The 16,106-nt window shown below is 39.1% G+C and overlaps 1 protein-coding gene across 6 annotated transcripts in view; it reads right to left on the minus strand.

The window, feature by feature from the left end:
• The window catches only part of LOC129276932 (kazrin-like), a 35,727-nt gene extending 20,160 nt beyond the window's left edge, over positions 1–15,567 (minus strand). For 3 of the 6 annotated variants that reach the window (XM_064109826.1, XM_064109827.1, XM_064109825.1), the window contains exons 1-2: positions 15,107–15,453; positions 7,121–7,359 (exon numbers count right to left, since the gene is read on the minus strand). In XM_064109826.1, coding sequence (XP_063965896.1) covers positions 7,121–7,213 — 93 coding nt within the window. In that variant the 5' untranslated portion in view covers positions 7,214–7,359; positions 15,107–15,453. Of the gene's footprint in view, positions 1–7,120; positions 7,360–15,106 lie in introns of those variants that run through there. The other 3 variants (XM_064109830.1, XM_064109829.1, XM_064109828.1) reach the window with 2 other exon arrangements.
• Between the last annotated feature and the right edge of the window lie 539 nt (positions 15,568–16,106).

The following is a 16,106-nucleotide window of genomic DNA, read 5'->3' on the forward strand; positions in this document are numbered from 1 at the left end:
GTGAGTAATTGTCAGCTGATGCAGGGAGGGAAAAGGGGATGGGGCTGTCAACAATTATATACAGTGATGCTCATAAGTTAGTGAACCACACAAGAAAAATGAACATATTCAAAGTGTTCAAATTCTGTCAGGTTTTTAGATATTTAATTGTGAAGTCAGGTGATAAAATACTACATTCAATAAAAGTTTATTTCTCTGGGCTCAGCAAACATTGTAAAGTTGTTGTCTACAGTCAACACTCTTTATGAAGGAGTGCATTTTGAGGTGGGGTTCACTAAGTTTTGAGCAGAACTGTATTTTATAATTAATCTTTATTAAAATTATTCCAAAGGGAGACAAGGAGACCATTTCAAATTTTCATGATAGGCTAACAAAAAAATTATATCTGCCTCAGAACAAACTAGTCAGTGAAATTCCTATTTGTATGTAACCCCTCCATTTAGTTGTTGTCGGGGGGGGGGGGGGGGTAAGATAGGGTTGAATCAGGCAGTTGAGTAGATTGTGAGAGAGAGAGAGAGAAGGGGGTGAGAAAATTTCAATGTTTTGAAGGAAGAATGGGAGGAGGGGAGGGGAAGGAGAGGGGGATGCAATGAATATAGAGAGAATGGCACATGGAGAAAGGGAGAAGAAAGGGGCATGCATACATTGGAATATACATGTATGTTGAGAGGGATAGAAGGATTATGAGAGAATGGCTATAAGGGAGAAAGAAAGGGGAGGACACATGCATGAGTATAAGTTCAGATTGAAGATGAAGATGATAAAGGCGACAGGGGTATAATTATAAAAATATAGTTATAACAACAGGGCTGAGAAAAACAAAAATAAAGGAAAAAAGGATGAAAGAAAAAAAAGGTGATGGTAAAGAGAGAAAGGGAGAAAGAAAGGGGAAGATGCATACACAGGTATATGGGTTGGAATTAACAGATGAATAAGATAGTAAAAGAGGGGTACAATCGATATCAATCAAAATATAGTTATTGCAAGACTGGGAAAATGTAAATAAAGAAAAAAAAAAAACCCCAAGGATATGGGTAGACAGTCACAGACAGATAGAGAAGTATTAGTATATCTAGAAATGAGACATTGATTGATGGGAGACAACCACACTGGCATAGAATAACAAAAAAGTCTAAAGAACAAATGAAAATGAAAAAAAATAGAGCATCATAATTATTTACGAACTTGAGAGACAGATAGTCTTGAAAGAGGATGATTTTTCATAACGATGATTAGAGCTTTGGGAGATACTGAGGCACCATTTCTCAATCCCCTAATCACCATGCTGACCACGCCCAGTTCCCATCTCGGGGGTTTAGTCCTCATTAGCCTCTCATGAAGCAGCAGGGGTAACACGGCGTTTGCTCCTGCGACAATTGCTCCGGTCTTAATATATCAGAGAGGATAGGGTTAGAGTTACATGTAGGATTGTAATAGAGCTTTTGGTTCTGAATTATGTAAAGACAAGGATTAGGGTTTATTCAATTTTGGAGGTTAGGTTTTATGTTAGGCTTAACGTGTAGATTTTCCATCGGAGCAATTATCGCCGGAGCAAATGTCATGGAAACAAACAAGGACCTGTTTCATAAAGACGTGTAATAACAAATGCGTAATATCTATAACGAGTTAACCACCAGCCAATCAGATTGAATGATTTCGGTAGCTTTTCACTGTTATTGCATATGTGTTATAAAAACAAGTTTTATGAAACAGGGCCCCAGATCTCTGGGATATCAATACAATTAGGGGCTGGTTGCAGAAAAAGTTGCAATCAAACGCAAGTCTACAAATTCAACGCAACCTGATTTTCAACCTATCAGAAGAGATTTTGGATTTGCGCTTGATTTTTGCTCTCTTAGTTATATCATGGACCTACTACACATGGTTATATTCAATTGCAAATCTTTCTGCTATGGGCTGCTGTATTGCACTTCTTGGGAACAAGCCTGGGCCTACCAAAAGAAAGTTTCTGCTTCTTGAGAATTTAGAATAAAGCCCCTTAGAACATCCATCCCAACCTCTCTGAAAAGTAAAGACAATTGAACACTAATTCCATTTTGTCTGTAGTGTAAATCACATGATGAAAAGACAACGAGGCCTGGCTATTAATAAATGAACACCCCCCCCCCTTCCCCTCCCCCCCATCAACAGGGCCAAAGCAGTTGCAGTACTGTATGTGTACTAAAATGCAAGGACATAACACTGGCCGAGTTTTTACTTTTGTCACATAAAATTTGGTGATCACATCAATATCATTGATTAGTATTGATCATGTTTTATACAGCTGGTCTCTCAAATTCCTCTAGATCAGAATCACAAATCATCGGGTCATTCATGGGCTGATTGGAACAGAGCTCAGCTACTCTGATTGATGTATGCATAGACAGGAGTGTGAGATGACTAAGCCTCCATAAGGGAGCATTTATTTATGACGACCAAGTGGCGTGTTGGAGGCAAGCAATTAATCATCGCAGACAATCCCCCTCATCCTCTTCCCAGCATCCTCTCTGTTCACAACTTCCTTCGAAGAGAAGTTTAAGAGACCAAGGCCTTCAGACTCTGATTTGTAAATATCAAATATTCCAATGGCCAACCAGCATCAAATAAATGCTTCATGATAATGCAGCTGTGGCACACATTTTCTTGCAAAGAAGTTATGAACTTTGATTTGTAAATCAATTACTCCAATTATTTGGCTGAGTTATGTTGTGAATACCGTGTCAAGGAATACCAACTAAGCCCTTTTTTTCTTCATATAATCAAATCCACATGTGTTTTGGATTGTGACATTCCTATTGGACATAAAGGCCTATATTCGCCTATCCAAATTAATCAAAAACTATTTGAAATCAAATTTTTTTTATCATAATCATGAATTATTGTCATTTAACTACCCCCCCCCCCCAAAAAAAAGTTATCTATTCATCTATAAACAGATCCAAATGCAATGACTAAAACACAAGCATAAACCCTATTATTTGCTGCCAATCTCTCTTTTCAAAATCAATCTTAATTTGTCACATCAATGATTGGTAGTTCTGTTTCTGACCCTGTTCTATTTAAATACGGTCCTGTATTTCCCATGTCTGGTCTTGAGCTTCAAACTTCTTGAAATCAAATCACTTTCAGCTCATTGCCAAAGTGTCTATAAATCTCAAAGTCATCACCGGACAGGCATGAATCATCAAGAATCGCTCTCCAAGTGATTTATACTGCTTATAAATAATATTCCAGTCCCAGCCGAAACATCAGTGCCCTGAAAACTTAACCCCTTTGCAAGCATCTTCTAAATTATTCCATGCTTTCAAATTGTGGCAAATTTTTAAGATTGCTCACTGCCCCCGTTTCTCTATCTCGAGAACACCGAGTGTGAAGAAGTCAAATCCAATTCAAGAATTTGTTAAATTGGGGGTGTTTTAGGGTGATAACCCAAACAGGTTAATCGGCATGGTAACTTAGGTGTAGCAGTCTCATCTCGCGGGGGCCCCCTGAACCACGTACCTTGACGTCATCCCCAACTCTAATTCTGGCTTCGCAACCTTGGCAGATCAGCAAGGGTTCATGTTGCCTTTGAGGGATTCGTCAAGCAGATCTAGATATGCGTGTCTTGAGGGGGGATATGATGATGATGAGCTTTCACTGCTCATCCAGTGAGGATATTGGGTGCTTAGTGGTTTGGAAATCAAGACAGCTCTTCAAGGGTGTTTAGCTCTGAGGCACAACAAACCCTCTGCTTCTTGATATAAACATGAACTGCCTATTAAAAGCAGTATGCCCAAGGAAAATTGATAAGGGCCTTAGGGGTACATGAAGACATAGCTGGGAGAGTTGTTTCGGACAGTGACCATCCATGCAGTGACCTAGCAGTTGTTCCTGCTACTATCGGCCCTTGAAATAGGATTGGGACTGGCTTTTATGCGATGTTTTTATTTTGACTCAGAAGATTTAATGAGGTTCCAGAATAGTGTTAGGTTTAGGGTATACCAGTGTAGGGTTGGCTGCAATCATTCAATGGTCTAGGGTAGATTTCATGAACATTTTTGTCTGACAAGTTTTCAGACCTGTCTACTTTCTTTGATTCTGATTGACTAATAAGCACTGTTACTATACCTATGGTAACTGTCAAATAAAATAGGACTTTTTCGGATAAAACGTCCGACAAGTCCGTTCATGAAACGCTCCCCAGGATTCGAATTAAGATTGGAAGTGAGATATCACCACCCAATAGTGCTCCTTTGGAAGTCTGTAATGCATCCTTAGATTATGGCCTATTTAAAATAAAAATGACCACAAATCTTTAAAAAGAAATAATAATGAAAATACATTACAAGTAACGGCCCCTGATGAGGGGAGTGTCTTTCTTCCATCAACACTGCTTTTCTATGATCGAAAGTCCCCCAGTCCCTTCTCTACATTACCCCCACCTCCTCCTGATATCCCAGTCATCGTTTCTGTGTCAGCCTCACTATTAAACAGACAACAGATTTCAAGAGGAATGCAATATTCATCGCAGGATATCTCGCTCATTTTGGAGAGTCATGTTTTGAGGCGGGTGGCGGTTTCAACCAAAAAAAAATAGAATCTGAAATGGATACATGAATAATGGATTTGTGCACCACCACAACTCTCGAGATCAATTATAAAGGCTCATTACAGGAAGTAGACGGAGAGGGAAGTGGTGTGTTGTGGGATATGAAGAGACCAGAACAATGGTTGGAAACCATACTTGAAGTGGAAAAATAGGTAGAGATGAGATACAGAAAGGGGGACAGAGAAGGGAAGGGGTCATTGGATGTAGGCAATTTGTTTTTTTCTGGGGGGGGGGGGCTACTTTACACAACCTACTTGGCCAAACATTGAGGAAGCTTTAATGTTGCAGTTTAGGGAGATTTTACAGGGCTCATTTTTTAAATTTTATTTTACAGGATTCTTTTACACAGTTCAGGGGGCAAAATTGCCATGAGCCCCTACAGGTATATATCTTTTCCCTAAGTGGATGAGAGGGCATAAGAGTAAGAAAGTTGGTAAGAAGGAGACCTTGAGGTTTTAGCAAGGAACTATCAAGAAAGTTAAGACGTATCTAAAGGGGAAAAAAGAGACAACTGTCAAATGAAATAAGAAAGACTGACAGAGGAGATAAAACCAGACAACATGAAAAGTAACAGAGAAATGCCACATTGTATTTTTAAGGAGTAAATTACAATTCAAACTTGTCCAAAGCTGTGACTGCCAAAATGTTCATACTCCAAAGTGAGCGCACATCATGTCATATGTACAAACAATATTGTACACTATAAACTCTCACTTGAAAGTGAGGTCTGAAAAAGGGCCTTCTCAGAATCAAGGTTTTAACTATCTTCAACACGAGACATGAATATGGATAACAGGACTTCATGATGAGTGACAGGCCTGTACAAGTTAAAAAAAAAACTTCCAAAACATTCTGTATTGGTGTTAATTCGACCAAAGCTCCCTTGGTGAAGCTTAAATTCAATGACTGAGATCATCTAATGCTCTAACGCACCAAGGCAAAATCTTTTATATCAAGGACAAGCTACTGACACGCACCATTACCGTGCTGTCAATGACACGTGGTATTACATGGCATGCTGATATACATGAATGCTTCACAAGTTTTCAATAGTCATGTGACAGTGCAGATCCCTGTTTTGTTCACTGTACAAACAACATGCATGTGATGGATTGGTATTAAGTCTTCAATGCTTCCACCAATGCCATCTATAAGAAGATTAAGATTCAGGATTAATTCATTTCAACCATCATCAACGTTTCCATGCAACAATATATGTTTACAGTGGGAAGGGGGGGGGGGGGTATTTCACAAAAAAAGGCACTGGAATTCCCATGTACAGCCTTACCACACTGGTCAGATCATGCTGAAGGGACGTGCGTTATCTGTCTCACAATCAAAGACATTACGTATTGTAACATGTGCATTCTAGGGCGTAATGAGCATGTTTTCAAGTCAAACTTAAGTTAACTCTTTGTTAACTAGCCCTCAGACTTGTTTATAATGCCAAAATTACTGTGCTTTCATTGCCAGATAGTGTTTAAAAACCTAAGTCATCCGCTACAATTCTGTAGATGATATTCTTGATGATATCGTGACATGGTGTCACAAACAAGCTCAGTTTTCATATAAGGCATCTTGAATTGAATGGCCTTGCCAGAAACAAAACTGCAATAACCAGTGACAAGGAGTCACAAACAAGAAAGAGACTGTGACTGTGCCAATCAAAAATTGGAAATGGGTTACAACTGGATGTTGCTTTGTTAGGCAAGCACAGGATGATACATTGTGACCCAACTCTAACAAAGTTGGCCACACTGTTTGGTCCAGGGCCCTGTTGCAGACAAAATGGTGGATGTTGCTTCGTTAGGCAAGCACAGGATGACACACTGTGACCCAACTGTAACCCAGTTGGCTACACTGTTTGGTCCAGGGCCCTGTTGCAGACAAAATGGTGGATGTTGCTTCGTTAGGCAAGCACAGGATGACACACTGTGACCCAACTGTAACCCAGTTGACCACACTGTTTGGTCCAGGGCCCTCTTGCAGAAAAAATGGTGGATGTTGCTTCGTTAGGCAAGCACAGGATGACACACTGTGACCCAACTGTAACCCAGTTGACCACACTGTTTAGTCCAGGGCCCTCTTGCAGACAAAATGGTGGATGTTGCTTTGTTAGGCAAGCACAAGGCAAAATGGGACCCAACTGTAACCCAGTTGACCACACTGTTTAGTCCAGGGCCCTCTTGCAGACAAAATGGTGGATGTTGCTTTGTTAGGCAAGCACAAGGCAAAATGGGACCCAACTGTAACCCAGTTGACCACACTGTTTAGTCCAGGGCCCTCTTGCAGACAAAATGGTGGATGTTGCTTTGTTAGGCAAGCACAGGGCAGAATGTGACCCAACTGTATCTTAGATGGCAATACTGTGTAGTCCAGTGCCCTGTTGCAGACAAAATGGTGGATGTTGCTTTGTTAGGCAAGCACAGGATCCATTGTGGCCCAACCTAGTAAGTTAATCCCAAGCTAGTGGTGCGTTTGAAGTTTCTCACTTTTCAACTAGTAACTAGTCTTCTCATAAACCCTCACCTGTAATGAGTTATCAATCTTTGCTGCTAACTTCTTATTATCGTCCATCATCCGGTGGAACTTGGCCTGTGCATCAACAAGGAGTCTGCGCATCAGCGCAAGGTTGGATTTCAGCGAGTCACGCTCTAGTGGCTTGAGGCTGTCACCCGTGCTGGCTCCGCTGACATCGCATTCGGCCGACTTTGGGGTGAAGATGAACTGGACTATTTGGTCATTGAGAGAATCTAGGGACTGGATGGCTGTAAGGAAAAGAGAAAGAAAAGAAATGAAATTAATATGAAGTAGATTGTAAAAATAACATCTGGAAAGATTTTTACAGTAAGATTGTCTGCCATGCGTCCCATTTTTAAAGACAAAGTGGGGGACCCCTGGCTTGATGCTGCTATCATAATTGCATGGAAAGCAATGTAATAGAAAGCGATGTAATAACTTGATTTTTCAAAATTATACTTTTCAAACATTATTCATTTGTGAAAAAGCATGTTTTCTCTGTTTTATTTACTTTTTTTAATATTCCCTATTTCTATTTTATTTCGGGGGCAGTCGAGGGTGTTTTAAGACAAGATTGCTTAACATTTCTCCATGGGATGCAGCGCATGTCCACGCTCAAGCCACTGATACTGGTAAAGGCCGACGATTAACGCATGTTACAGGTGTAAGAGTACTACCAGTAATAGGAATACCAGGGAGGTGACATATACACATGCCATCGTCAATAGAATACCCTTCATTCAAACAAGAAGTTAGTCTCAGTACAAGAAGTTAGTCTCAGTACAAGGTTTAGGATTTTCTTTGCTTAGTGTAGGAATGAAGTGTACACATACATGTACTTATATATCTCTGCAAAGAAGAAGATATTTTTGAAGGAGGAGGCTGGGTTCAAGTTCAACCATACATGTACCGGTATATGGTATCCCTGAGAACCACAAATATCATTGAAAGTTTATATTTGTAAATACTAAAGATATTAGTTACAGCAAGGACCCATTGGGATTGAGTTATACGTATCATATATTTCGATTTACTATTCATCCTGCCCCTTTAAAATGAATTTCATAGTCATGTGATTATCAAAATTAATCTGTATTCACAATCAAACTGTGTACATGTATACATGTAACTTCTGAAAAATCATTGATATAAGAAAGCAAATCTCCTTTCAAACAATCAACAACAACAAAAAACTTTTACTCAGAAATTTATGCAAATTTACTGATCTCTGAAAGCAAATCTTCCTTTTCAAATCGGGAGAGCTTGTCATGTCATATTCCAATCATTTCAATCAAAATATTTACATTCATTCAACCGTGATAATAACTCCAGACAATAACCGGTAGGTCCCAAACACGTTGTCAGTACACGAGTACTGTACATGGATCATCAAATGCCGCAAGCACCTATTAGAATGGAGTACATACATGTACCATCATCGAGGCAAATCACTTCCAACCTAGGAACATCCTATTATTCCAAGTCAATGCTCATCCATGAATATGTGATTGAAACCAATTTCAGAAAAAAGCACTCTGAATTATCCGGATATGATTATGCAAAATCCATTGTGAGGACGGAGGTGAGGTTCGTCTCTGCCTTTCTCTACCTACATGTATGATATGATGTGAATGAATGCTGTCTGGTCTGATCAAAGACTCAATGCCTTGCATTGGAAGGCATCACATTCACAAGGTTTGGGAATGTCTGAGACCCTTCACACCAAGAATCTAATCCCCAATCTACACCAGACAATTTTCATTCATTTCATTTGACCAAAGGTGAAGTTCGTCTTGGGCCTTTCTCTACCTATGATATGAAGTGAATGAGTGCCGTCTGGTCTGATCAAAGACTCAATGCCTTGCATTGAAAGGCATCACATTCACAAGGTTTGAGAATGTTCGAGACCCCTTCACACCAAGAATCTAATCCCAATCCAAACCCGACAATTTTCATTTATTTCATGTGACAGGCTAGGAAGCTTGGTTATCTACATGTTTCAGTTTCCAGCGGAGTGTTTCATAAAACTTGTTATAATATAAAATGTGAAATAACAGTTAATTAAAAGCTACTGAAATCCTTCATCTTATCAGCTGATATTAATTTTGTTGTAGAAATTGTGCATTTGTTATTGTAACAAGTCTTTATGAAACGGGGACACAGACCCATGTATTATCTGATAAGCTACAGTCACACCAATGAAACCGACTCCAGACCGATCAAATCCATTACCTTTGAAACAGACTTTGAAATGGACTTTGAAACAGAGGGTCGTGGGTTCAAATCCCAGCCATGGCGTACATGTAGTTTCCTTCAGCAAGAAATTTATCCATTGTGCTGCACTCAACCCAGGTGAGGTGAATGGGTACCTGGCAGGCATTTATTCCTTGAAATGCCGAGTGCTGGAAGCTAGCTGCTCGAGCTACAGCCGGGGTAATAATATCCAAGTCCTTTGGAAGCGCATAGAGACGTTAATCATAATGTGTTATGCGCTATACAAAAAACGACTATTATTATTATTACATTATTTAGACTGACATATCATCAGTCAGTTTGGAGTCATATTCGTTGGTGTGTGTGACTGTAAAATGAGAAAATTGATAATAATGATACTCGATAATGCTACATGTATGTCTAAATGTATTTAAGTTATCAACTTGATTTTGAATCCCTTTGAAGTCAAAGAGCAATTTGCCACAATGTATAGTATAGTAATCATTCTTTTTTCACAGTTCACCTATGATAATGTAAAAAATAAAACAGGTAAATTTTGTGATTGTGTAATCCAGAATTTTTTACCCATTTCTAACAGCAAATAGTAATATGAAGTACATTCCAGGAGGTAATGATTCTGTAAATTGTTGAACAAGACTCATAAAACCACCCACTTATTTGCATTTCTGGAAAATCAATCCTGATCCAGATTAAGCCTACATGTATATCACAGTGAATGTGAAAGGGGCATTCGGAGGGGTTTCATACTTCTATCACTGCATTAAACTTGACCCCTCAAGAGTGCAACAATATATGGTTAGGACAACTCCCAGCACATGGTCAATAACTAGTGTGTCAACGTGGCTTGAAAGTCGGGTCATGTAATCACTACTGACTTATTGTAATGGGAGATTGACAAACGAATCAGGACTTGCTTCTTCTCATCCTCTTCACCCCCACCCCCAACACCTCTCCCCTTCCATACATGTGGATCTACATTGTACACGAAGTAAATACATGTATGAATGAATTATCGCAAGGCTAAAAACTATTTTTTTGAATAATAATAAAACACACAGAAATAGTATTTGTATTTCATTTTTTTAAATGCACCAGTGCTATTTGTAGATGTAGGGGAATCGGGAAAAGGGTTTACAAATTAAGGGCAAAACAAGAAAGAAAGAAAAAGTCTGTCTCAACTGTCCCAACAATGAAAACCAAGAAATCGTAGAAGTATTAACCTCCCCCCTCTCTCTAAAAAAGCCATACATGTAATGCCCAATCTGCTCACACCTCTTTTTTTTTCACGAAAGAGAAATGATTAGAAATGAAAATATAAATGCAACTATTACCTGCCTCTGAATTTCATGTCAAGGTAGCAAGAATTACTGGGAGACAAAAATGTTTTTTACAACCACATTTCATCAAATATAAATAAATGAAAAGGGGAATTGAGAAAGATCTTTACAAATCGGGCAGGACAGGTAAGCAATGACGTCAAACGTCAATTCACCAGGGAGCTCAACGCTTCCAGGTGGCAATAAAATCACAACTTTAACGGTGACTTTCACTCCACAAACTTATGCTTTTATTGGCGCTTATCTCCTTTCACAGTTCCGATAAAGAGCGCTCTGACAGGGGACTGGGCCGGCGAGTCGATGTTTATGGGTCCTGCTTATCTTATCCCGCTTCAGTATTATAGCGAAGTTTGGATCAATAAAAAGTGAAATTCAAGCAGTTTTGATATCTAAATAGTTTCCCCATCCATCTGAGACCCTTGAAATAGAAATATTGAACTTCCTGTTCAGAGGGTTGCTACTTGTTCACATATCAAGTTCAAAGGTATTCCCTTCTGGTTCGAAACTTCAGAAAATATCCATTTCAAATATAAAAAGAAAAATCACGTTTACTGAAATATTCTTTTCTTTCTTTTTAAAAATTTCAGTTCACTCATCAGTCATAACTATTCCATCCAAAATAAATAGAAAGAATTTTGCAACCTAACCAGGGTGCTACATAAGCACTTGCCCGATTGCCCGGGGCAAGTAAAAGTTATAGTCGGGCAAGTGTTTTGAAGTAAAGACCAAATCTACTTGCCCGAATTGGGCAAGCAAAACTCTCACAGTAGAATTACCAAAATTAGGGTTGATATGATATACCGACCCTAAATTTGGTCATGGCAGGCAAGATAAAATCACTTTGTAAAAAGAAATGCAAGAACAAGGTACATCAGTTCATGTCAAGAGAGAAAAAAAAGGTCAATGGTTTCTAAAACCATAATATTTTCTTTTGAATAGGTAAAACTTTTTTTTCAAGGATTTTTTGGGCAAGTGAAATAGATTTTCGGGCAAGTATATTCTAACTATTTGAAAATTTACTTGCCCGACAGGGCAAGTGCATCTTAAAAGTTATGTGGCACCCTGCTAACACACATTAACTACAGAAAGACTCTAAAACTATCTACTCATATTTTTCTACCCATCTTTTATACGATTTCTAGTAAAAAAATAAAAAAAAATTGAATTTTTTTTTTATGTCACATGAATCGATCAAATTTATTATTGCCCTCTAGCAAAGTAATTTGAATCCAACAAAAAATAGAAGAGAAAATGAATACACACTGTATGTATTTATGGTTTCAATTGACCTCTCAATGGAAACTCTCTATTACATTTCATTTTATATTTTATATCTTTATATTTTATAATAAAACAGACAAGATATTTCTTTTTGAGAGGACAGAGCAAAAGTTCGCACCATCAAAATATTGCCGACTTCATGTTATTCATACTACGCACCGATCATGTGCAGACAACTTTCTTTCGATTCTGATCTTATTTTGAGTAAAAATAGCTTTTAATCTCCATCCACTGGGGAAACTTGGGATATAAGTGGGTGCAGCAGATCTCTGATTAAAAACTAAATGTTTCCGCAACTCCCAAGTAAAGCAACACAGCAACTCACTAATCATGAAACATCAGTGATTAAGTTGGAGATGGAGGGTCTTATATTTCCTTCATAAAAATTTCATATTTTTATCAAGCCATCCTCAGGGATGCGGGTTAGAGCAGGGCCAGATTTCACAAAACAAGGTGAATAATATCAATAGAGAATGTTAATGGATATTCATATTGTAACTTCTGAAGGTTTCCATGGCAAAGAAGAATAGTGCAGTGGGTTTCACGATACACCATTATGCTTTTCACACTGCACTTTTTTCCCTTAACCCCAGGAAATTGGTGGGGCTAAGGGGGGGTCTTAGCCCCACCAATTTCCCGGGGTTAAGCTTAGCCCACTTCGTTTTCACACTACGTTTTACCAAAGTGGGCTAGCACGGTAAATAGTACGGTACTATCTGGCCCTGCAAAAAAGCAGGGTTAGCCGGCTTATTGTGGTGCTAGCACCACAATTGCAGTGCTAAGAGATGCAGTGTGAAACGAAACAGGGCTAAGCAAAAGTGGGGCTAAGCATTAGCCAATCACAGAAGTCGAAATTGCACGTTAATCGCGCTCTGTATGATAAAATCATCAATATTTATGAGCTGTGTGATTGCCCGGGGTTAAGGCGTTAACCCCGGCTAAGCAAATAGTACGGGGTTAAGAAAGACAGTGTGAATCGAAAAAAAGATAGTATGGGGTTAAGGATAGTATGGGGTTAAGGAAATGCAGTGCGAAAAGCATACATGTATCATTCTTGGGCAAGTGTTGGTCCTGAAAAGGACCACCCAATCTCGACGTTTCGACAAGTGTGTTCTTGTCGTCTTCAGGAGAAGATGTTGGTGTAGAGCACAGATTCACATATCATTGCACTCGAGGAGTGCTGACATTACCCCACTCTCCCATACCACGCTTTCATACTGACAGACGAAGTGGAGTTACTCCGGAGTCCAGAAGGGGTTTACTCCACTTTGGAGGGCAGTATGAAAATTCTAGGATTATTTCGATCCGGATTCAAAGCGGAGTACTCAACCCACTTCGAGAAGAGGGTTACAAACGGAGTAATTCTGCACTGGAAGTGAGGTATCGCCTATCCCGCGTGTATTAAACTTCATTCATTTCAGCATGGGGAGATTCCGCGCGCCACACATATGGCGCAAACTCGCTTGCAAACCACGGAAATGACTGCAGATGCACCGCTGCGGAGCTTGTCAGTACGAAAGGGGGTGTAATGACGGTTCGCAGTACAAGCGTATCAACTCATACCCCTTTCATAGTGCCCTCTTCATTTTTCACCGGCGAACTTCTCCGCCTCGCATTCCTCACTTCCCCGGCGAAGAAAAAAATGTACCCTTTCGCACTGACATTTCTTCCCCGGCGAAAGTCAACGGGCGATTGCAGAACAAACGAAAGAAAATTGTAAACATTACTTCTAACCTATTACAAAAAGGTATCAAAAAAATTAATTACAACATATTTTGGAAGTATTACGATAAAAACAAACAATATCACCTTGTTTTTATATCTTAGTGCATTTTATACATGTATGTAAAAAGTGCTTTTTAATAAATATTGTTAGTAAAAAAAAAAAAATGTTCGAGGGTATCTTCTTGGCCATAGCATTCAGCTGAGCTTGCAACTATCGCGCGCGGAATCTCGGTGCAGGGGACTTTGGGAGAGAAAAAAATTGACCTCTGACGTCATTAAAGAGGAGAAGTTCTCCGGTTTGCTTTCATACTGGCCTTTTCACCGGCGAACTTCACCTGTGAAACAGTTTCGCCGGCGAAGTTCTCCACCTCTAGAGGTGGAGAAGTTCACCGGCGAAGTTCACCGGTGAAGTTCTCCTGTGTACCTTTCATACTGGACACTTTCCCCTTCGCTGGCGAACTTCGCCGGTGAAGTTCGCCAGTGAAAGGCGCAATATGAAAGGGGTATCAATCAGGAGTTACACTGGAGTAACTCCAGTTCGCCTTCAGTATGAAAACAGCTCTAGTCAGTTAAGTAGCTTCCTTGTACATTTTTGTAATATAAAATCAATAACAAGCATTACCATACATGGCACTGCATGGCCAAAACAAACACCTCAAAAAGAGTCAAAATCACATGAAGAAATTGTTCACACTTATTTGAACTGATGCAAACATAATATATTAAACAAATGTTATTTCAGGCCAAACCTTTGGAAACCTTGGATAGGGGTGGGGAAGGGAGGAGGGGTTGGGGTATCACATTATTTTTAGACAAGTACATGTAGATCCAAAGTAGGCATGGCTAAATTCGTGGAGTTGATTTGTATTTCCTTCCTGTAGGAGAGGCCTGCATGGGCAATTCTATTCCTAACAAAAAAAATAATACTTTATTTTAGAGAGATCAAATCCTTCCTCTCCCATCCAGGGAGAGAACATCCCTGGCAATTTGACAAGTAATCCTCCTCAATGTCAGACAAGAAAAGAAAATTGCAAACTTGTCTAACCTTAAATGAAATGTTCTCGCAACCTACACAGCAAAATTGCTGTTAAAAATTTGTATGCAAAGCTGTTTGTTTTACCTTACAGTAGTTGTTTACAGAGTTTTAAAAGAGTGTTTAAAATCTTAAACAACAAAATTTTATTTTAATATCCGAATCTTAATAAATTAAGCAAGGTTGTTTAAACTGTTAAACAACTTCTGTTAGGTTCATGAACTTCATGGCGTGAACAGCATTGTATAAGATTCTATACAGCTTTTTACTGTGTACAGTATTTAAAGTCAGATTAAAGATTCATCATATATGTAAGTATCTGAAATGACATTATTTGGAGCACTCTATTAAAAGTGACTTGGCGGATATTTCAAATATAGTTACCTTGGAAACACCTTGAAAACAGTCAGATACCTGTGGTTTTTAGCCCATCAAAACCAAGAAAAGCTGTCCGGTGACAATTGTTCAAATGCTATCCTGAAGAAACCCCAGTCAAACTATCTCTGTCCTTTCCAAAAAAAACTTGATCGACAACAGTGAGGGTGGGTCAACAAGTGAGGTCTTGCTACCACCAGCAACTATGAAACACCTGATTTTAATCCTGTAATGAGCTTTAAGTAATCTGGGATAATCTCTACATCAACCAATCCACATGAAAGGGTAATGTACAGTATAAAGCCCACATCTGGCAGTGCCGGGCACATCCTTCTTGTACTCTTCAACAAGGAACTAAGATTTGAATGAGTTTCTTGAATGAATGAATGAAAATATACCTGCATTTCTTTGAACTTGGCATTGGATGGGAGTTGTTTAATCTTTAAGACCTTACAATCCTAAAGATCTATAGACTTAGGACAGTTTGCATTGAGTACACAGCACACATAAATGAAGTCACTAAACCACTAAAGGGCTTTATAAATTAGGACAATAACTTGGGGAGGTTTAAATTGTTCCTCTTCAAACAGGATCCTTGTAAAGTGATACCCAATGGCTAAGGTCTATTTGATCAGCCATTGAATAGATTACCAGTTAGAAATTAGGTGCGAAATAGCTTGGACCTGGAAAGGCATTGTAAGCAAGACATAAAGATGGGTATATAGCCTAAGGGATACGGAATCATTTGGACCAGTTTCAGCGAGGCATTCACATTAAGTGTTTCATACAGTTTCATACAAATTTCACATGAGTTTATGAACGGCCAATAAATGTCATTTCTACTAGTGATAGGGTTTCACTAAAAGATTGTCAGACCTTTGTATTGGCTCCTTTCACAGTTCCGATAAAGAGCGCTCTGACAGGGGACTGGGCCGGCCAGTCGATGTTTATGGGTCCTGCTTATCTTATCCCGCTTCAGTATTATAGCGAAGTTTGGATCAATAAAAAG

The sequence above is a fragment of the Lytechinus pictus genome, chromosome 14 (genome assembly GCF_037042905.1).
Source record: "Lytechinus pictus isolate F3 Inbred chromosome 14, Lp3.0, whole genome shotgun sequence".
In the NCBI taxonomy this organism is placed as follows: Eukaryota; Metazoa; Echinodermata; class Echinoidea; order Temnopleuroida; family Toxopneustidae; genus Lytechinus; species Lytechinus pictus.